At 40.3% G+C, this 23,129-nt stretch overlaps 2 protein-coding genes and 1 pseudogene across 4 annotated transcripts in view; 2 read left to right on the forward strand and 1 right to left on the reverse strand.

The window, feature by feature from the left end:
- LOC145479883 (NLR family CARD domain-containing protein 4-like) overlaps positions 1-12,987 on the forward strand; it is a 19,512-nt gene extending 6,525 nt beyond the window's left edge. For both annotated transcript variants that reach the window (XM_081458355.1, XM_081458356.1), the window contains exons 2-5: positions 3,374-4,110; positions 4,757-7,557; positions 10,139-10,810; positions 12,898-12,987. In XM_081458355.1, coding sequence (XP_081314481.1) covers positions 3,396-4,110; positions 4,757-7,557; positions 10,139-10,771 — 4,149 coding nt within the window. In that variant the 5' untranslated portion in view covers positions 3,374-3,395 and the 3' untranslated portion in view covers positions 10,772-10,810; positions 12,898-12,987. The remainder of the gene's footprint in view (positions 1-3,373; positions 4,111-4,756; positions 7,558-10,138; positions 10,811-12,897) is intronic.
- Positions 7,568-9,881, forward strand: LOC145479921 (uncharacterized; annotated as a pseudogene).
- A 1,866-nt stretch (positions 12,988-14,853) lies between the features above and the next one.
- On the reverse strand, positions 14,854-23,128 carry LOC145479925 (uncharacterized). Of its 2 annotated transcripts, none has more exons than XM_081458403.1 (6): positions 23,011-23,128; positions 20,904-20,966; positions 18,646-18,792; positions 18,334-18,435; positions 17,424-17,598; positions 14,854-15,134 (listed from the first exon to the last, which is right to left on the reverse strand). In XM_081458403.1, the coding sequence occupies exons 3-6, from the start codon at positions 18,775-18,777 to the stop codon at positions 14,854-14,856; spliced, it is 690 nt and encodes a 229-aa protein (XP_081314529.1). In that variant the 5' UTR covers positions 18,778-18,792; positions 20,904-20,966; positions 23,011-23,128. The 2 variants fall into 2 exon arrangements, with proteins under 2 accessions (XP_081314529.1, XP_081314528.1); XM_081458402.1 differs by lacking the exon at positions 23,011-23,128 and adding an exon at positions 21,042-21,316.
- Between the last annotated feature and the right edge of the window lies 1 nt (position 23,129).

Consider the following 23,129-nt stretch of genomic DNA (forward strand, 5'->3'; position numbering starts at 1 on the left):
CACAAACTTGATCCGCACCGCGCTTCGTTGGTCTCTGTTTTTCTTTGGTATCTTTACTATTGATATATTTTGAACGTGTAAAGCATGTATACGTTACAATAAGCAGTTTTCATTCAAAAAAAATGTTGCATCCCCGAAGAACAGGCGTCATGTTACACCCCTACTCCCCACAACGGCCATCGCTCTACAAAGGCCACTTCCGTCTGCCCCCCAAGGTTGCCTTTGTGTAGAGGTTCGACTGTATTCTCTATAAAATGGATCAACTAGGAAAGGTTTAAGCCATTTAAGGCCTTAAGTTGATTATTAATAGCCACTTAACACTCGGACGTACCAGCTAACTCATACCCCCACCATGGAACAAGGGGGGTGGATGGAACCCTTCCCCCTCTTAAATTTCCTTCTGTTAAGGCAGAGCTAAATACATTTACATTGATTAGATGGCCCTGAGCTTTCTCTACAAGATCATACCATCCTTGTTGGTAATGAAATCATTTGACCCGCCATCTCGGATCCGCCATCTTGGGTTTCACTATTTAAGTTAAGAAATAACGGAAATTAGCACATGGCCAAGCCAGAATTCTTATGAAATGCACAAATTCATGAATTTCTGCAATTTGATGAAGAAAACTGGAAAAGAAAACTGCTGAGTTTCGTCAGACCTGCATGAAATTTGATGGCATGGCAACATCAAAAATGATGCAGACATAACTGACATATCAAACTTTTGCAGAGAGTGAAGGAACAGCTACTGAAAGTTTTAGCTCCTTAGATTAAATCGTCGTTTCAAAACTTTGAAAAAACCTTACGAGGTGGCATCAACCCCTGCTCCCCCCTTGTACGTCCGAGGGTTGCCTGACAACTGACAACTGGCCCAAAATTTAACTGGCAACTGACAAATAGACAAAATTTTAACTGACAACTGACCTTTGCACACCCCCATCCAGACTCTCCTCCATGACAGGCATCACTGTTCACTCTCTGTAGTAATGGACAGTCACTTGCTCCTACTTCGCTCCCAGCCATGCTTATTGTTGCTTATATATTTCTGGTGCTCAGTCCAGGATAGCTAGGGTAGCAAAATTGCAGCTCACCATGGTTTGGTAAAGGTTAAGATTTCTGGGTTGACATTGGCACACTCCCGCCAAAAAAATAAATCATAGAGTACCTCTGCCCTGTTACCCTGACACTGATTATGTTTATCTGCCTGCTGGAATGATTACTGGGAAAATGTTTATGTATGCTAGGATGGAGGTACATGAATACAGTTGTAACTGGACATGGACCTTTATCCCTTTGGCTGCTTTTGATGTTGTTGAAAAAATTGAATTTTGGACTTGAAAGCTCCTTTACCAGCCATGCATGCTGTCCACTCTGGCAGGTCTAGGTGAGCTTTGCTATGGTGTTAAGGTTGCACTGTTACTATTCCAATATGGAGTCGGGAGCATGTCCGTCCAGGAAAAAAGTACTCTATTTTCTGATGAAGGTGTTTCTACCTTTTCTTGTAACTTTAATACTAATATAGACTATCTCTCTGCGTCCATCATTTTCAGTGAGTGTAGGGTTCCTTTGTGCCTTTCTTTTAACTGTGGATTTTTCTACTATCCAAATAAACTGCAATGGCTCTGCACCTATGTACCTAAAAGCATTACACCTAACTTTTCCTTAAATTCCTCGGTCAGTTGGGTTAAGAATATTCTTCTTCCATAACAAAATAAATATACAAAATAATACAAAAGCTACCAGAGTCAGGTATAAACGTGACAAGAAAAAAAAAAAAAAAATTTGCAAAACTGGCAACGATGGCTGATTTGGGATATTCATTTTAATGAAAAATTGACAACAGCTGAGCCTCAGCTGCTGTAACATATCAAAACTCGACATTCAAATCAACTAAATAAAGGCTTTGCAAACACAAAACTTTCCAGCGGCCCGTTAGAGTTTTGTGTATATCGGTCTTCTTTTGTGAAATGATCTGAGCTAATTTACTCTAAAGAGAAATAATTACCCTTTATCATGCTGGCGTTTAATTAGATTACACGATCGATTTCTTTAGATTTCGGGCCGACTAATACACTATTTTGCTGATGCTAGCTCCAGCCCCTTGGGGGGCAAAATTTGATATATTTAATGAATTCATGAGGCTATTTTTGGCCGAGTGATCACTTCTTGCCCCCACAAGGGAATGGAACTAGGAAATATTTGCATTAGCAAAATGGGCTATTACGAACACTGTCTACACCTGAGTGAGTGATACATTTGCCTATAGGAGTCCCCTTAACAAAAGGGTTTCTTCGCTTCGCGTTTCCACGAGTTTAGAAACCTACACTAGGTATTTCATGGTTTTAAGGTGCTAGTACAAATGTATTCCTGTTTCCAGATGTTACACTTTTTCATGATACCAGCATAGCCAACAGAAGAAGATAAAGCCAACCTCAGGCTTTTTATTCGGTAATACGCTTTTAGCTGTTGTTGGAAGTTGGAAACGGCTCTTTAAAGGACTGGTTAAGCTACGGCGGGTAAAATGACTGCAAACCCGTCGGCAAAAATAATATTCCTCCGCCCCCTTTTGGCCCACTGGTTTCTTTATTTAATTACCTATTGGAAAGCTTGTTCAAGTCGAGACTTGACATGAGACACCAAAGCCCTTTTCTAAAACTATGTGACAGGAACATTTCAAACCAGAATGCTACAGGCACGAATCATAATACGCTTCATTAGTGTGCGTCAAATTCAGCAAGCGATATCAGAAACGAAACAGGAACTTGCACTGCAGAGAATTATGGAGAAGTAAGCCTTGATGTGGTAGGCTACGCTAAAAAGGCATAGTTAAGAAAATAAAGCTAAGCTTGCTTTGAAAAGACTAAGGCCGGAATTGTTATCCGCTAGTAATTAAGGAAATACGTTGTCTTATTTCGGCTTCAGATTCATAATGTCACAACACTTTTCCTCAAATAAACTTTCTTTACTCTCCTCAATTTGAATACAGCAAGAGACAAAACAGTTCAGGTTGTAGCCACACCATTTACTGGATGGACTAACAGATTTATTATCTATTGTTAGACGAGTTGAGGAAAAAAAATCTTTGAAGTAGAATGGAAACTGCAAGATCCTTACCGGGAAAATTGATTTTCCTCTGAAATTTAAAATTAGTCACATAAACAGCACATAAATCATTGCTGCCTATGCCGTAGGCTATAATGGCTGCAAAACTATGTAAGAAAAAACTATGTAAGTACGTGTTCTACAAAACACTATCGGCTTTGGAGCTCGTGTTTGTTCCCTTTCACTTATAAGCAATTCAATAGGGGAAACAAAAAAACGTTACCCTTCAAGTTTTATAAACTGTCCATTACCTTTTTTATATCTGTTGCAGGATTTTTGTTGACTGCCTTCTCATGGCGTCATCATTTACCTCTTCTAAGGAGACAACTAATTACGCGCGGTTGTGTCGCTTATTGGTGGATGTTGGGACACAAGTATTAAGGGAAACATTTGAAAGAAAACGTCCGGCAGGAGACCTCCATACCGTTTTAACAACTCCTCCAGTACAAGGTACATTGGCATCCTTGCAAAAGAAAAGAATCCTCAACCCGATGCAGTGGGGAAAACTCGTATCACCTACAGTGTCATCGAAGGACTTCGACATCACTCTCCTTGTAGTTCTTCTTAGAAACGTTTGTAGTCTATCTCCTCCAGCAACAAGTTGGAAAAGTCCTCCAAATCCGACAGACGTATCAGAAGCCGCTGATATCGTGCGTATCAGGATCCACAGGAACGAAGTGTACGCTCACACCAACGGAGCTTCTGTTGATGATGCGACATTCAATAACCAATGGGTAAGCATCAAAGACCCGTTGTTGAGACTTGGGGGACCAAGTTATCAGACAGTTATCGATAATCTAAGGACTGAATGCATGGACCCTGAGAAAGAGCAACACTATCAAGATCTTCTAAAAAAATGGAAGGAAAATGAAGAAAGTGTCATGGAAAAGCTTACAGAAATCGAGGAAAAGGTGGATGCAACCCAGAGCAAATTACAAAAGGTAGAAGAGAGTCTGGCTAATTTGGTGGAACCAGTGAGACACCCAGTCAAAGACGTAGCTGTTACAGGTTAGAATTGATAAAATGAGTAATGATGTGACATACTTTCAGCGGACTTACACTAAAAGCACTTACACTCACAAACGTACTTCTTTTCAAGTTTGACGTGATATGTAGAAATAACGTCATTTTCCCGAACACTCGCCATCTTCGATCCGCCTTCTTAGATTTAATGATGCTTATAGAACGTAAGAAAACCACCAAAAATGGTTCAAAAATAGTCAAAACCAATAAAGAAAGTCATAGTTAACTACCAAACAGAGGTGTGGCAGGTAGAAACTTGGAATTTATTTCCATTGAAAGCTCAAAAATTCATAATTTGAAAACATGCCTGTCACAATATGGTTGCCGTGGAAACGACCAATGGCATATTTAATTATTCACAGATAAATGTGTGGAAAATTCTCTAAATTTGGAGTTGTTTGTTGTAATCCTTTTAGTCCTTAAAGTTGGCCAGGACTTTTAAAGCCACCTCACCTATTCAGCATGATGAGCAAAAACCGGCATGCGTGACAGTTTGCGCTCTTAAATACGTTGTAATTTAATGATGATGACTTACCTACCTACCTACCCACCTACCTACCAGCAGCACCCCAACCCCTAACAGAAAAACTAAAGGAATGTTTATTGTTTTTCCTTTTATTATCCTTTGTAGATTTTTCAGGTCGTCTGTGTGCATTGTACAACAACTTGAGTCAGGTTAAAGTCACTCCGTGGGACCCTGACAACACCGTTCACATCGACGAAATTTACACTCAGTTATGCTGGTTTAGGGATGACAAGAGGCCTAGTGGAATAAAGCAAGACAAACTCGCAGACTATTGCGACATTTTCAAAGGGAAAACGAACAAGCCAAATCCAGACAGAATTCTCGTCTACGGTAGACCAGGAATTGGGAAGTCTACTTTTGCACAGAAGATTTCCATCGATTGGGCAAGAGGCAAAAAAGAAATTCTAAAGAAGTTTGACCTACTTCTTATGATTCCGTTGCGCACTGTCTGTGAAAGCGAAACGTTTCAAGATATTTTAAAAGCAGCCAAATTGTTTTCTGCTGAAGACCACAGGTTGACTGACAGTCTCCATAGCTACATTCTTCAGCACAAAGATAAAGTCTTGCTCGTTTTGGATGGCTTTGACGAGTACAGTGCAGCAACACCGTCACCAGTTCTTGACATCTGGAAGGGCGATGAGCTGAGAGAGTGCATTGTTGTCTTGACAACGCGACCAATAAGAGGAGATGAAGTAAAACGCTTCAGCGACGTTCAGTTTCAAATCAAAGGATTTGCCACAGCCCAGATCAAAGAGTTTTCAATGAAGTTTCTGGACAATCAGCAAGAGGTTGAAGTGTTTCTTAGCTACATTAAGAAGCATAAACTGGAGGAAATTGCTGCGATACCCCTTCTTCTACTAATGCTTTGTTTAGTCTGGAAGGAGAGGGATCAGGAAGGGCTACCAGAATCGAGAGTTTACCTTTATCGCGACTTCATTCAAGCACTATGTAATCACATGGCGACAAAAGACGGTGGTGGAACAGTGAGTAGTATCGAAGACTACAGCGCTGAACTTATTCAAGTCGGAGAACTGGCTTTCAATGCTCTATTGGCAAACTCGCTAGAGTTTGGCTTTGAACATCTTCCCAATAAATTTTTGAGTAGCAGATTGATCCGTGTTGGGGTAATTCAGGTCGTAAAGCTCTTCAGTGCAAAGCCAAAGAAGGTTGTTGCATTCCTTCACAAATCCATTCAAGAGTTCCTGGCAGCTTGGTTTATAATTCACAAGCTAATTCCCTCCGCCAAGGACAGCCTATCATGCATGCCTGCTATTGATTCCACTGACAAAGCTGTAGCGATGGTTGAGGTCCTAAAATTCGTCTCTCAGTGGTCGCTTGAAGGATCGAGTGCAGTCTTACTACATCTTGAATCATTGAAGGAGAAACAGAGTTCCGAACACACCAGAAGTGAAACCCTGTTTTTAGAAGATTTGTCGGACGATGACAAGAAACTGCTCGAGTTGAATTTGCAGTGCTTTATTGAAACACCAGTCTTGGCAAAGGCAGAGGCCTACCCATTGCTGTTGAAGTCGACATGTGGAGTCCTAGTAATACCAGACACGGTGCTACATCTTCTAGCTGAAGACCACGTGGTCAAATCCAAAGTACTTCCAAACCACGTACTGTTCAATTTTCGACAACGGCCGTCGCAAAAACAACGCGATTACATGGCCTCGATGATGGACGACCTTGATGCGTTAGTCGTAACTGCGTCGGGTGAAAGAAAGGCTTCGGACTTCGTAAGAAAGCTGTCGAAGTTTGAAATATTGACCTCCTTGTTTCTGCAAAGAAGGGAAGGCAAAATGTTCCTTCACTGCACTCAGGTTGCCGGTATTGATGTCGGCACACTGAATGAGCTCACATTACCAACGCCAAGCCTTCCTCCTCAGACCTCTCATGATCAGCAACATGGCGAAGAAAGCATCTCGAAGATGATTTGCCAAAGACGTCAACATTGCTTTTCGCTGGCAAAGAAGATCGAAATTGACGAAATAGAAGATGAAGAATCCATTGGTGTTATTTCCAATGTAGTGCCTCTGGTTGATCGTCCACAAGAGATAACTTTCTGCAGTTCACAGGTATCTTTTCAACCTGATAAGATAGAGCGTTTGACGAGAGGACTGAACATCACCGGATGTCTTCAACGCTTGAGACTGCACAGAATGAGCTTGAACGATCAGTCATTAACTGTTGTAACAAGTGCCATTCATCAAGCTAGCAACTTGCAAGAACTATTCTTATCGGAGAACCCGCTGGGTAGTAGCGTTAGCTGTTTAGCAGAGAATCTTCAACATGTGCCGCAGCTGGAAACGCTGGAGTTGAACGATGTTCTTATGGAAGAGGAAGCGTTTTCTGATCTTGCTAATTCTTTATGTGATGTTCCTGAGTTGAAAGTACTTTGTGTCTCTCGGAACAAGTTAGGCTCGTCTATCACTGTTTTGGCTAATACCTTAAATAGCATTCGTGGTCTCACCCATTTGGAACTGAGTCAGACACAAATGGACGAAGAGGGAGCAATGGCGCTTTCTAACGGCCTAAGAAGTCTCACCAAATTAGAAGTGCTCGATATATCACACAACCCGCTAGGAAGGGCAGTCACTGAGATTGCACATCATCTGCAGAATACACCTTGCCTGACCGAGCTTCATATGACTAACACCGAGATGGGTTGTGACGAAGCCACAGCCGTTGCAGCCTCATTTAAATACCTTCAAAATCTTAGGATGCTTTCTGTTGGGTCCAATCCACTTGGTGGAGGAGTGCATTCTCTTGTCCAGCATCTCTCTAAGATCCCAAAGCTAAAACATCTTAACCTTACAAGCGTACTGATGAGAGACGAGGAAGTAAACTTGGTATCAAAAGCTTGCAAAAGAGCTCGAAGTGTGACCATTACCACAGATTATCTGGTGAGTATGAGAGCATTTTCTTTCTCTCTTTCTATCTCTCTCTCTCTCTCTCTCTCTCTCTCTCTCTCTCTCTCTCTCTCTCTCTCTCTCTCTCTCTCTCTCTCTCTCTCTCTCTCTCTCTCTCTCTCTCTCCTCTCTCTCTCTCTCTCTCTCTCTCTCTCTCTGTGTCTCTCTCTCTGTCTCTCTTTGTTTCATAATTTCGCCATTGCACTTATCAAAGAGAACTGACATACCAAAGCTGGCTCCGATTGTTCTTGACGTGAAAGATAGATGCGTACGAACCAATGAGAATTGGACAGCAATTATCTCATGTCTATGCAGGTTTTGTGCTCGTTTCGCGATGTACCTATATTCACACTGTGCAAATGTGGTCTAAATACTCATTTTATTTATCAAAAACCAACAATTAATAACACTAATTAACAATCGCAGGAGTATCTCGTCGCCCCCTTTACAAGATCAGACACAGCTTTAAGGCTTGCACTATCCCATTACATGCAGACATTTCGAGACAGTTGAACAGGTTCGAAACACAAATTTCAATTTTTTCGGCGAAATAAACTCTATAATTTCATACACTTTTAGGATAGACACGGCCGACACTATAGCTGAGCTGCAGGAAGTATCTGACTTACAGTACTAATACTAACATTACTCTCCATACTGAATTGTTTGTAACTGAAGTGCATGGTTGCGAAATTCACGTTCTCGCGTTAGTATGGGATCGCTATTCTACGCTTTCCGTTCTAGACGTTCAAATAGAGTCCATATAAGGTCTAGGGTTTGTCTTTCTCTTGTTAAACAGTTAGATGTCTTTTACTTGGCAGACTCCCCAGTCTATATATTTCACAGATCACCCCATCAGAGCTCTCTGTTTTTTAAACGACCACTTATTTTTGACCTCTATAATGGGGACGCCTCTATACTATGGATAATCTTAAGCCCTTTTCTTAGTGAGCCGTTCTTCCTAATCCGTCCATTGTTTGCACGCATTTGAACATGAGTTACAAATACGACCGATCCTCTGAGGTAAGGACATGAAGTAAACACAGACACGACCAACCGTGCGAAAGATGTCTTCTTTTATTGGAGAGAGCTTCATGTTGACAATAAGTTTTAGATATTAACTGTGGGTTACAGTTTTTATGAAATTGTGTCTTTACCCATAGATTTCACGTGACGTCACAAGCTTTGATCAAATCAGTGTCCGCGATGTCGGTGTCCCTCGCGTGTCAAATTTATGCTAATAATAGTCCATTTCTACAGTGAAGCTTCTCTATTATTGCTCTATTATTTCGACAACTACATGAATTTCCAGAAAGAAAAAAACGATAAAAGTACCGGATATTCATCTAAAGGTATCCCAGTGCTCTCTGAGTATGCCAAATGCTTAGAGAGTCGAGTAAAGGAAAGATATTCCCAAAAGATCTCGGTCATCGGTGTTGACCCCGCAAGCATAACAGCCGAGCAGTTCAGTCCAGAATGCTTGCCTCCTGTGGAAGTATCGGATTTGCTGAGTTACTTCGTTCTTGAGACCAGCTTCTACACCAACAAGCAGTTCAAGGCGTTCAAGAGTCTGGAGGCGTTTAATCTAAGGCTGTCGGGATTTGTGACCTCAGTTGTAGGCAAAGTAATCGTCGGCAAGTATGTCGTGAGAGCAAGTGTTCGGCATTCACAGCGTATGAATGATCCTTTAGTGGACATTTGGGTCATTTCCGAAAATTAAACGATGAGACTATTTTGTCAGCCCATTGCTTGGGATGCAAAGCTGGACTGGCTGAGTCATGCTCACATATCGCGAGTGTTTTATTTTATTTAGAGCAACTACACGAATTCATAGCAAGCTCGCTTGCACACAGGTAAAATGCTCATGGATTTTGCCGACATATGTCAATGATGTGCCGGATGCGAGGGCTAAGGACATCGATTTTTCATCGGCTAACAAGCTCAAAGAAAAGTTCGACCAGAAAACTGAGGATCTACAACAGTCGCAAGCCTCGAGCCATGCAGAAGCTTCTAGTTCTGGGACTGCATCAACCGGCGCCTCAGGGCATGCAGCGCGCATCGGCGCCTTCAAAAGAGGAAATGGATCAGCTTTATGCCAAAATCAACCACTGCAAAATTAAAGCAGTAGCTTTAAGTTTAATGGATCCTTTTGCTGACCAATTTGTCGACCAAAGCCGCTCTGTTCCGGTAGTTTTAGAGCGAAGTGTTTGCTACAAAGTCGTTCACTCTCTAGCACTCTTCTTGTTTGGAGAGTCGCCGCGACTCGCCGCAGAAATCCACTCGTTTCTCCTCCTAATTGTGAGTTCCTCCTGTTCTTCCCCTTGGGTAGGTATACGAAAAAACCCGAAGCCTTTACGATTTCCACTTTTGCTCGAACAGCCAACAACAACGCATAAAACCATCCCTTCTTTCTCACATGAACTCTTCTCTTTGGATACGCTTTGTTTACGCTTAAGGGAGACCAAGATGGCGGATAGTGACCGTTGCTAAGCTATTGGTCACGTAGGTGAAACCCAAGAATTTTAACGCACGTAATCCCTATTATGTCATCAGTGTTTTTGTTTTGCGTTTATAGGATGCAAAAGGGGAACGTCTGCCGGCAAAGGTAAAGGTAAAGAATTCTTCTTTCGCTCGGTCATTTAAATCCAATGATGAATGGGAAGACGACTATGACTATTACGAAGATCGGGATTCTTACGAGAATTCAGGTGATAACGAGGAGGATGATCAAGGAGATGATTATGATGAATATCGGGATGATTATCCGTTCCCTGACGATTACAACGATTACAACGATGACAACGACAGAGAGGAGGATGATATCGTCTCTGATCGAGAAGATGATTATGATGAAGATCGGGATGATTATCCGTTCCCTGACGATTACAACGATTACAACGATGACAACGACAGAGAGGAGGATGATATCGTCTCTGATCGAGAAGATGATTATGATCAAGATTGGGATGTTAATCCGTTCCCTGACGATTACAACGATGACAACGACAGAGAGGAGGATGATATCGTCTCTGATCGAGAAGGTGATTATGATGAAGATCGGGATGATTATCCGTTCCCTGACGATTACAACGATTACAACGATGACAACGACAGAGAGGAGGATGATATCGCCTCTGACCGAGAAGATAACTATGACGAAGATCGGGATAGTTCTCCGTCCCCTGGTGACTTTGATTACGACTACTAAGATTACCATGATGGAAATTACGCAGAGAACGAAAACCAGGTATGTACAGGCATATATAAAGACTGGCATAAAGAAGGCTGGAAAGATCCTCCGCTATTTTTCCACTGCGGATTTCATCCAGTTCAACTTTGCAAGTGTTTCCCTTTTAGGTTATGGTGTATATAGTGTTATATATCTGACTGATTTTCCACAAACATGCCCGTAGATTTGAACCCCCTCATTCATGTAGCTGCCATATTGTTGTTGTTGTTGTTGTTGTTGTTGTTGTTGTTTTTGGCTACCTAACGGTAGCAGCTTATTAAGCTCACCTAGCACGAAATGTCGAGAATTTCTTGCTGCATGTTTCATTTATTTCTCTCTCTCTCTCTATATATATATATTTTATTTATCGCTACCCTCCCACTACCGTCCCTTTTCAATTGGTTTTAACTTTAGCCCAGGCTACGCTCGTCTGAGTTTTAGCTCGGATGGTTACTTGGAGAAGGAGCTGATAGATGAGCTTTCTAAAGCTGCTGTCTAAAGGAAATCTACCCGAGAACATCATTAAGTCCAATGAAGGTGCATGTCTAACGATTTGCAAGTAAGCTTCGTCCATTATCGTACTTGGAACGACCCTGAGACGGTAACGGGTTGCCATTTAGCCCCCTAATTAGGCCGTTTGCATTGTGGCGATAATGTTGCACTTGCTTTAGACAGCAAAGAGCTTTAGCCACATCAATCAGGGCTTAGAAGTGCAATGGAATAGACATTTCTAGCTGATGTTAGCGTTATTTGGCCTGAACTTTGATGTGGCTAAACTGTCGTAGTGTTGGAAAGGCTACTTTCCCGTTCGATGAAATTCAAGTACATCCGGGACATTGTTATTTGCGAACATGGCCACGAACAGAGTCAAGAAAATTACTTCAAGGGCTGATGTGAGTAGTATTTCCTTGTTTTATCAAGTTTAGAGGCTCTCGCCTTAGCTCAAGTTCAGAGCTCTTTGTGATTCGCTAGCGCGGAAGGAATTCTATGCATGGTTTTTCGGTTGATAATTGACGTAAACAACATGCGTAGTTTTCTCTCACTCAGATTCATGGGCTAGTTTACTTGAAGTTTATTCGATTTTCGATGTAAGAAGCTCTTGTTCAGTCTTTCTAGAACGATGCAGACCTTTAAAAAGCTATAGATCAGCTCTCTGCCGGGGTTTTGATATGTGTACGTTTGTGTTGATTTAGACTCGCATTTCATGTTCAATGCTCTCTTAATTAAATTGCACAATTCATAATTTAATGTAAAGACCGTGAATTTAGTCTTTTTAGCCTCAAAAGGCATACAGGAGATTTATTTCCCCTTATTTGAGCTATGTAAAGCGTTGTCGAAAGCTAGCTCTAGGACAGAATTGTATCAAGATTTTCAGTAACAAGTCAAATTCTGTGGCTACGTTTTTGCGAGTACAGACAGATACCAATTGCTGGTTTAATGAGCACGAGCTAGCCTGCAGAACAGGCGGATTAGTGGGGCAGAGAGCGAAACGCGATACACGAGCGCGGAGCGCGAGTCGAAAAAAATTCGGATTTTCTTTCGACTCCCGCTTCGCGCTCGTGTGTCACGTTTCGCGGTCTGCTCCGCTAATCCGCCTGATCTACAGGCTAAGCACGAGCACGAACAAGAGCACTAACGAACAGTACATACTCGTGTGTATACCAGGAAATACAAGTGCACTTGGGATGTTCCATGGTATACCACTCGAAAGTGTCGCATAACTAGTATCTATTTTTCTCTAAGGTGAAAGGTTTTAGATAAGATAAGGCCTTCATCGGAACAAAGCATATTATTCCACCAGAGCTTGACCACAAGGTTACCCTCGAGCATTAAATTTGCGGAAACAAGAAGTATATAATTCTATGATCATAAAATTTTGCCGGTACCCATTTATACACCGCCGACATCCATTTACACCTGGCTATTGAGAGGCACTATGAAATGCTATTGTTGTCCAAAAACACAACCAAATGACTCCGGTCTGGGATCCAACCCCGAATCACAAGATTCCGAGTCCAACCCACTAATCCCCCCTCTCCCGCCCCCTCCCTACAAGAACGTCCTTTCAAATTCCTCCTAACGTTTTTCCTTCGCTTACATTTTAGTGACCAGCCATTTTGGTGAGAGCTCATGAGACCTGGAACTTATTGAGTCATCATGTAAGAAGAAGGAACTAAAGGTCGTAGCCTGACTACGCGTTGCCAAGCGACCCACACAACTTGGTAACGTTAGTTTGTTCGAAGAACAATACAGAGCCACCGAGTTCAGTGCCTCAAAAAGTAGTTAAACAAGTTTTATCTTGTTTTTATTGATCTTTTTTAAATATGGATACTTTTTTGATCTTCATGGAATTTAAGCAGAACAATTTGCAGGAACAGATGGTGTGACCAAGAAATGCCCGGCTGTAACTCAGGCCAAGGAGAGGCTTGTAAATAAATGTCAGTCAGGTTCACTTATCCTATGGGTAAAACAAAAAAACACCATCTGTTGCCTCCGAAATATTGATCATGAAAAGTTGGTACAGTGGTACTATACTACAGTTTTGCCGGTGATTTTAGTTGAAAGTTAGGGTGAGCCCATAATAAGAAATATTCCATGGAGTATTGAGTCTACAATTCTCACTGTAATACGTACCATTATGTATTCAGTTACCATAGGAATGATGCTTTTCTTTTCCTTTGCTAAAACACGAGTCTAATTAAAGTACTCTCTAGATCATTTTTTCTTTTATTACTATTCACCGCACGAATAGTTGTTTACTACTTTTGAATGATTTGTGTTAGAAACCGAGCGACATAACTTAAGGTTAGGGTTACGATGTTTCGAGACGTGATGAGATGACTTGATGATGAGAGACGTGAACGACAATCATCAGTAAAACTTCAATCTGTGAAAAAACAGACTACATTCTGTGTATTAGTTGCCGCCAAACGTGTTTATATTTAAATAAAATTACGTTTCAGCCGCGCCTTACGTCGCTCCGTCATGTCCTATTGAGCAGAGAACACCTATCAAGCGGCCACTGGCAATTTTCTCAAAGGTGACCGCCTTAGAAAAAAGTTTAACTTTAAAATCGGCCCTCCAAAAAATAAAGTTGAAAGCATTTTGTTCTTGTCCCTTCGGTTCCAAAGGGTGGGAGTCGACGGAGCTCCGAAATTTGAGATATTGATATTAGCTTTTTTAAATCTATATTTATAATATAGATAGGACCCTGCGCGCTCTCTGATTGGTCAAAAACCTATGTTTTATCAGAGTACAAAACATAGAAAAAGCGTGCGTGTGTTATTGTTTTTCGATCTGTATGCTTTTTTGTTTCTACTCGCGGCGTGTAAAATTATATCATAAAGCATACGAAGAAGCCTAAACCGTGTATTACACTGTGATAAAACACTCCGGACATTTGAGAAACTTCAATCTATTTCTAATTTTCAAATCGATTTGATTACGGAAAGACTGAAAAACAGCTGATTGAAAATGCCTTGCATGTTCCAGGGAAACAAGGGATCAAGACACCTTAAAACCACTTATATTTCTCCAAAACAGAATACATGGTCGATGATTCTTAACGAAGGTTAAAAGTGGCACAAATGTAATCAGATCCACATGTATAATGTAGGCCACATTCGTCGCGCATTTGCGGCAAAAAAAAATATCACACCATATCAGCAAAATACGTTTATTTGTTTTGACTTCATAAAAAAGTAAATCGAGATACACATAGCATTTATTTATACCTAGTCTAAAACGAACCAAATCAATTTCGGTTATCGTAATACTAATCAGTTCTAAGCAATAAAAAGCCTCTCTTTACTTATTTTACGCTTTGAACTAGCACAAGTTTTGTTTTATGGCGGGTAAATACGATCATTTTATTTTATTTTCAATTATTTTATTTTACGTCGAATGCAGCAAAAAGCCTAAGAAACAATTTGCGCGATAACGCATCTATCATGACACTTTCTCTTTTTCCAGATTTCTACTTAACAACACAGAAAACCTTTAAACGGTTATATAAAGCTGTTAAACACATTCGTTAAAAGCTGTTGAATAACTCTCATATTTTAAGTTGCGCATATGTAGTCGCAACAAGTAGGAATTTTATAACTTTTACGGATAGATCTGCAATTATCTTGCAGTCTTCCGGAGGCCAACTGATTATGGCATGTAACATAATAATAAATGAAAGTTAAAAAGGATCTTTGTTCAAACTTGCACCGCAAATCCCAGTACTCGTCAGGTCGAATACAACCTCCTTTAATTACATTTTCAAAAGGATCTCTTCCAAGTGCTTGTAGGCATAATTGAAAGTTTGATTCAACATTCTGACGATTGTTTCGGAAGACTGAAAAGTAAACGACAAACATGATGGTTATCATTATGCATCAATTCAAGATCGCAGACGGGTGAGCTTGGGGAGAAGGGGTTGTGGGGTCAGGGAGGAGAGGGGAGGTCGAAGAAAGGGGTGTTTCTATATGTGTACTAGAGACCAAAAGGTAAACCTTACATAATTGCTATGTTTTCTTTATTTAGAGACTGTAGATCGAGGAATATGTCTTCCTTAGTCGTCTTGACTTGAGTGAAATTTGTTTCCTCTGGTTAATTCATTTGTTATCAGGGTTAAAGAAAACAGGTCCTTTAGCAAGCCTTTATAAGTGCACTTTTAGAGAAAATAACGCTATCTGACCGAGACCTGGTCGGGGGTGGGGGGGGGGAAGGTTGAGGGTGAAAGCGTAAAATGACAGCACTCCCCACAATATTTGAGTATTCCAAAAGTTCCTAAACATTCGTATAAACTATTTTTATATTGGCCGTTTTCACACTAGAGACGGATAATCCGTCTACGACGGGTTATCCGTCCATCACGGATAATTCGTCTTAGTGTGAATACGGAACGGTGCTCATTTTAGACGGATAATCCGTCTATTTTTATCTGTCCGATTAATCGGACGGATATAAATAGACGGATAATCCGTCTAGACGGATTATCCGTCTCTAGTGTGAAAATGGCCATTGGTAGGAAATTTTAGCATTTCGCTATTGATAACTTTTGCAACATTTCTGCTCATTTTCTTAATGAAACAGTCAGGGAATCGACCTCAAGGCGAATCCAAGATTGGGGTTAATTTGATAGTATTGCCTAACTACCACTTCGCTGGGAGTTTCATAAACATCACCAAATATCCTTAGAGTTACGAAGGTAATACGGGGGTGGCAATGTAATCAAACCCCCGGGTTGAATACAGTTAAAAGCAGGAAGTGTTGAAAGTTGTCTAACTTTCGACAAGACACTATCAGGTAACTATTTTTTTTTTTTATTTACCTAGCTTAACGTCGAGAGCTGTTGTATACTCGTAAGTGAGGAAAATTTCTCGCAAGTAAACTATGATTAAAAAAATGTTCTGCCAATAAATTTGCCTTGTAGACTTTTCACAGTCCCTTATTTTTCCGTGAGATCGTAGATGTCGATCGTTGAGTTCGATGGGCCGCCATCTTGGTTTCTTGATGCGATCGAAACTGGGGAGAGTACAAAATGTCCGTGGGTAGTGGCGGTTGGGCTTAATAGCGTGGGGGGGACGGGGCGGAAAAAATAGGGAGACTGTAACAGCTTCACTCTGTCTGGTGTTCACTGCGTTAGTTGCTCCAGCAACGGCAACACCTGATTGGTCGAAGGGACAATAGAGTTCATCAGAGCGTAGCAGAGCGTTGACAACTTGAGTGACTTCGTGGCTCAGGGCAAAATGGCATCGATTTCAAGATAATTTTGTGGAGAATGTTTTGATTTCGATCGTCTGTCTGCCTCTTGTCTTGGAGGATTAGTATTAAAGCGCGAGCAAAAGGAGGCCGTTTCTCGTTTACTCGAAGGAAAGGATGTTTTGGCGGTTCTTCCAACTGGTTTTGGCAAGAGTTTAATATATCAAAGTTTCGTTTTGGCGAAGGAAATGGCTGAAAGCTCTGTTGGTTGTTCTTATTTCCGACTGAAATTTTACAGTTAATGCCACAAAGACGGCACGCATCTGAATAATTGGAATTCTCTGCGGGCTTTGCCGCTTTTTTTGGAGTCAGAGAAGAATTCTTCCGGTCCCGCATTCCTTCCACTCAACTTAGTAAACCTTCAAAATGTTCCGAAATTCACAACACAGTTACATGTATTCATATCATCATCCCTGATTTGACAGGTTTTTTCTCAGGGGAGGAGACTGTTAATTGATTTGATTAATGGAAGCGCCAAACTGGCGGCCGCACCCCTTGAACACGAGACAGAGTGAAGCTGTTACAGTCTCCCTATTTTTTCCGCCAGCCGTGCCCTCCACCACCCCTACCCACGGGCATTTTGTACTCTCTCCAGTTTCGCTCGCATCAAGAGATCAAGATGGCGGCCCGTCGAGCTCAACGATCGACATCTACGATCTCACGGAAAAATAGGGGACTGTGAACAGTCTATTTGCCTTGCAGTTTTCGCTGTTAAGATTTCAGCTAACGTGCGTCTGGGATGTTGATCAAAGTTTCGAGATACCGTTCAGAAAATAACATTATGAAGGAAAATTTTGTGCTTGTTACTTAGTCGAACCCTGACGAGATATCGTCCTCTGCTTTATCTGTGTAAGCAACATATCAAACCATGTCTACTTACTGACAGTTTCATTTCCATTGGTTGGGTCGATTTTGGTGTGTTCAGTGTTATAAATGGGCAAAGCTTCGCAAAATTCTAAGATCTCCTTTGTAAGAAGAAGTCTGTTAGCCTGTCCATGTATCATCACAGCATTCGACTCTGATACGACAGGAGGATCGTCAGCCAAAGAAGATACCTGCAGAATGGAAAGAGGTTGAAAAAATTTGATCTAACAGCTAAGCAACTTAAAGCGGCGTAGGATTAGTTCCGCGCCGCCATTTTTTTTTTTTCTTCCTGTAGTAACAAATGCATGCCTTCAGTATTTCACGTATTTCAAGTGAAAATGAACGGTCAACAGGCTGGTTTTAAATGATTAGTTGGAAGTCATTTATCCGATTTCAGCTCAAAGCAAACAGAAATTTGAAATTAGGAGCCCACTCGAAGTAGCACGATATTTTCCTCTGTTTCTCTGTGTTTTTCTTTTGAAGAGATTCATGTGACGATCTTATATAAAGCTTGGGTAAATGATTTTAAAAAATAGTGCACCATGTGATACATTTATAACATTTATGGCATCTGTGACATTTATTGAGCTAGCAGTATTCCTGACTTCCTTCCACAATGGCAAAGCACAGTTAATTGAGGGAAATGGTTAAGTATCCCAATAAACACCACAGAAACAAATAAACAGGCTAACATTTATGTTGAAAGGTCCCTGGCCCTACACATCTCTTGTCTTATGCTCATTGATTATGCATGATTACATAACCGTCGCTTCTATTGGCTAGTTGCTTGAACCCACATAACTTTTTTCAGGTTTTGTGCGAGGTCAACCAACCCCAAAATAGCCAACAAAAACATTCAACAAAGAGCTTTGCCGGTTTCATAACCATTTCTCTCTATTAACTATGGGTAAAGCTAGAGTATTTACCCGATCGAGATCCGCTTTCAGTTGCGCTGGTGGCGAGATAGATAAGTCCAATTTTGAGATGTAGCAGACCTTTCGAGACAGAATCCTGGTAACAGTGAGACGCTGTAGATGCAACATTTATAAAAGTCAATGCTGGAGGTTTTTCTAAGCGAGGGATATTTAACTTTTTAACAAGCTTTTGGGACCATGTAAGATACCAGTTTAAAGCAGAATTTAAATCGCAGGGTTTCAGAGTTTCAATAGTCCCACTAAGTGGATAATAACTTTTATTAGACAATATGAAAAACTTTGGATAAAGCCCTCAAACCTTACCTTTTTAAAGTCATGGTAAAAATCAGCGCCTTCAACGTTGTTGTGAGCAGGAACTCGGAAAACTTCGACGTCTTGTTCTTCATCGACTTCGATTCTCTCTATGAATTTTGTTCCGTTCTCTTCAAGTGCCATTTGATAGCGAGCAACCTAAAGAAACAATCGGCAGAGATATTTATGATTTTACGCCGAAATTCATCTTCGATTATTTATAGGCTCCTCCTGGGATGTATTTTTCAAAACTGAAACAATCTTTGAAGTAAACTTTTTTGAAAATGACATGACAACAAAAAATAAACGGCACGCAATGCATGCATACGGGATGACCCTTTAGATTGTCTGAGTCTGAAGATCTTCCAGTCTGCCATTTATGAAGTTTGATATCGGAATCTAGTTGTAGTATGTAACAATGTGGTCATTCGTTATCTACCTTAATGTCTCATATCTCATGATAATTAAGCAAAAATTTTTAGGAAAAATTATTTTTGATATATTTGTACTTTTATTCTGTTTGCGGTACACTGAAATGGTTAAAAATTTTTGATTATATTTGAAAGGATCACAAATCTTACCATCGTTGTAAACAACAAGTGTCTTGTTAAATCAAGAGGACCGTAGGTGTGTTTTTCTAGATAGTACATAACCCAGTTGCTTCAATATCATTCCGGATTTGTACAATCCTTGTCAACAAAAACTTACTCTAAATGTGTGATGGTTGAATAAAACAATCAAATCACTTCAATCTATAACAATTCCAGGCTCTGGCAACTTTTATTTCTGGACTCTGCTTTACTACTTTCGCTCTATTTGGATAGTTAAGTATCAATCCATATGGTCAATATAAAAAAAAAAAACTAACGCTTGTATCCAAACAAGATACAAACAGGTTTTCGTATATTAAAGAGGATTGTAAATAGACAAGTGCAGTTGTCGCTTCCATTCCTGCAGGATGCCTAGGATATTAAACGATGAGTCAATGTGTCATATATTAAGCTACATGTATGAATTGCTAAAAAGGCAGAATACTGATATGAGATTCGTTGGAAACTGTGCTTGAGAGTGGAGTTGGATATGAGAAAGTCCCCGTAAAACAACTTGTTCGACCCCAACAAGTCAGCTGTTTGTAGCATTTCTGCTTCATGTAGTTTTGACTTGCATAAATAAAAACCGAAAAGCATCACAACAACAAAATTATATTTGTTCACTCCCATCGCTTTTCTCTCTTTGAAAAGCAAACTTAAAATAGACCTGAGGGCTGTTCCGGCCTCAAGCGACTTAATTTACTTATTTCCAGGGTGGCTGCTATCTCACACAATTAAGTACAGGGAGAACTTTTATGTCCTGGAGATATACAAGTTTTATCATTGGATCATTTGCTCTTTACTGAAGAAGTACTGTCTGCTTCTAAAATTCAAAAAGATTGGTTGTCTTAGTTTAGGACAACAGGACGATTCCATGGTTATTTTATGAATGTCGAGCCATGAGCAAAGAATGACAGTGTGGTCAAATATTCTTAATCTTTAATGACCTTTGTAATTTAACAACGTAAGATTCCGTTCTTATGGCCATCAAACCTAGTGTTTAATCTCAAAACTCAGTCCTAGAGTATAAACACAACAGTGCTCATATAAAAGAAATTTCAAGTCAGCTTATTTATTTCTCCCGCACGATCTGTGGTATCACTGAGATATCAAGAGAAACACGAATATCTAGTGCTCCTCGGCGCGATGCAGAGAATATTAAAACTTGCCATGGGCGATTACCATTCAACCTAACTTTCCAGAAGCCTTCGAAACTGGCGCAGATCGATGTATGGCGCAAACTTTTCCCGGAAAGTTTTCGAAAGTTTTGGAACTAATCGACAACCCAAAATGCGAGCCATTCCACCGTAAAATTCCGGACATTCTGGGAGGAAAATCAAAAAGAATGTAAATTCCTGCTAATAATGTTCGAAGATTCGAGTATACCTCGCGAGGTTGTCCTCTTTTCCTAAAGTTCCGAAGAATACTGCTCCATTCGTCACTGGAATTTCCCAGAAATGCAAACCGGAGTTTTCAGTGGAAAGGAAAACGCCCAGCAATTAACCAGGTAACATAATTATGCACACTTTTACGCCAATGTTCCTTGTACAAGGCGATTTAATTTTATCTTGAGGGGATATCGGATACTCCATCAGCTAATGACAATTAACGATAGCGAAATTTTTCATCAGAGCTCAAAGCAGACTCTGTATACATGCATAAAATGAATGTAAAACTAACCTCTCCCTGTGTGAAGGGCAGAAGGCATAAATACGCCAGGCCGAGAACTACAATTGCGGAGATCTAGAAAGCGAAACAAGAAAAATGACTAAAATGGAACATTACCCACTAGAAGAAAAGTAAATTAAAACAAGTTACCTTCATGACAAAACTCTATCGGTCGCAGTCGTAGGGTGACTGAGCAGGTAGCGAGCAGACGAACGTACAGCGACACTGCTTTAAGCTTCAGCGCTTGAGAAGTTATGAGATTTCCTGAGTGAGTTTCCATTTTATAGGTTCTTCGAGTAAACATACAGTACAGCCCAAAACTAATGATTGACAGATGAGATCTATTGGTTATTTCTTAGTTCCTTCAGTTTTCTTTTCTTGTATTACTGAAGGAAGTGCAAGCCAAGTTTTCCTCAAGTTACGTGAGATGCGAGACAAGGAAGCTACAGCAGAAAAAGGAAATGTCCTCTGTTGTTTATCTTGCAGGCTGCTAATTAAAGCAGGCATATCAATTACCACCAAACAAGCCATGAAAATAACGGGTATTTTCCTTTGTCACGTGCGATCGCAAAGATATTTTGTTATGCAAACAAAACCTCCACGTTTCATCTTTTAAAGAGGCTGAGCAAGTATCTAAAGAAGTTATTAAGTTATTAAACTTTTTTTTTTTTTTTTTTTTTGCTTTTGGAAAACCACGTAAGGTCACTTAAAGAAATTTGCGTAAAGCTTTCTTATGCAGCAAACAAATAATGCAGTGTAACAATGGTGAAATTGTACGTTTGTGTAACCGGATTGCACGGTCTTTAGAGCAAATGTTACCAAAAATCAAGTAAAAGTTATGGCACATGTCGAAAAATATCTCTGAATTTTATTCACAAATTAGGAATTCGACCTATTAACTGAAAGGGATTTTTTTTTTTTTTTTAAATTGTGTGTTTATTCTCAAATGGCGCTCAAGTCAAGTTCTAACCTGTTTTGGATGGCTGAATACTTTTTCTTTCAAGAAAAAGTATCGATAAGTTTTGGTTCTCCTTTACACCCGAATGCAAATTAAGCTTAGGTTGCTAATTTTAAACCTTTGTGATCGGCCATTTTGACGACCGTCTAGGCGAAAATCGTGTTCGTTTATTTCAATTTTCCCGAATTTAAAGCACTTTGAGCTCAAAGAAACTATATCACGTTTCATATCTACCCAAGGGCTATTTTTGGACGAAAAGAGAGGTAAATCTATTTTTCGACTTCTGCCGTCCTATGCTTGCTAATTAGAAAAACTCACTCTTTAGAGGTTATGCGCCTGTGTAAGGTACACATATTGAGTCAATTTTTTCTTCGTCCATTCTCTCTACAAAGAATTGTTTACAGAAAGGCGATTTGTCTCTAATGAAAAAAAGAAAGCAATTGAACGTGCTCTCTGTCAACGCACCCCGGCCCAGATTGCTGAACTGGAAGGCCGTGACCTAAGTGCAAGGAAATGATGGATTATCATTATCTCTTGTTTTAAGCTAATGGAGAAAAAAAATAAAAAATAAAAACAGATATATCAAATGAACAAGGAAGGGAAGGAATTTGAGCTTCATGTTCTACACATTGACGAAGTTTCCACTTGATATTAGTTCAACTTTACATCGAAGATTGGCTTTTTCGTTTTGCTTGCATGGTGAGGTATTCCTTTGTCGGGAACCTGGCTATATGCGAAACGACATGATCCCACTTGTTTGAGCCACTCACAAAATAAAATGCATTTTACCTCTTCAGTCCTGTCTGTCTTGACGCAGCTGTATTCACATGTCACCCTATCGCCGAGTTCTTTACAATTTTCTGTAGTACCTATGCGTCGTTTTCCTCATAAGTATGGTGCTCTACGGTGCTATATAGAAGCGTGCCGAAGGGCATCGAATTTTCCAGAATTCTTGAAGTTGCTTGAACACATTTTTACTCGCTTTGTTCTCCCTTATGGCTATTATGGAAAACTTGTAATGTAAGCATGGCTTCATGTTCGTCTTGCTTACTGTTGTTCATGGCTTGTAATTTAGTGGGCGCCATAGAACATGCAGTTGGGTCGGCATTGTGACGGACGTGGTGCTATAACAATACCCTATCCTGCTAATTTTATGTTTACCTGTTTAACTTATCGGCTTGATGTCTCAGTATTCTATATCTAGTCAAGACGTTTTGTGCATTGCACGGATAAATCTCAGTTATTTTGGATACTTGTTAACTTGATAACTGCTGTCTTTT

This window comes from Orbicella franksi, chromosome 2 (genome assembly GCF_964199315.1).
Source record: "Orbicella franksi chromosome 2, jaOrbFran1.1, whole genome shotgun sequence".
In the NCBI taxonomy this organism is placed as follows: Eukaryota; Metazoa; Cnidaria; class Anthozoa; order Scleractinia; family Merulinidae; genus Orbicella; species Orbicella franksi.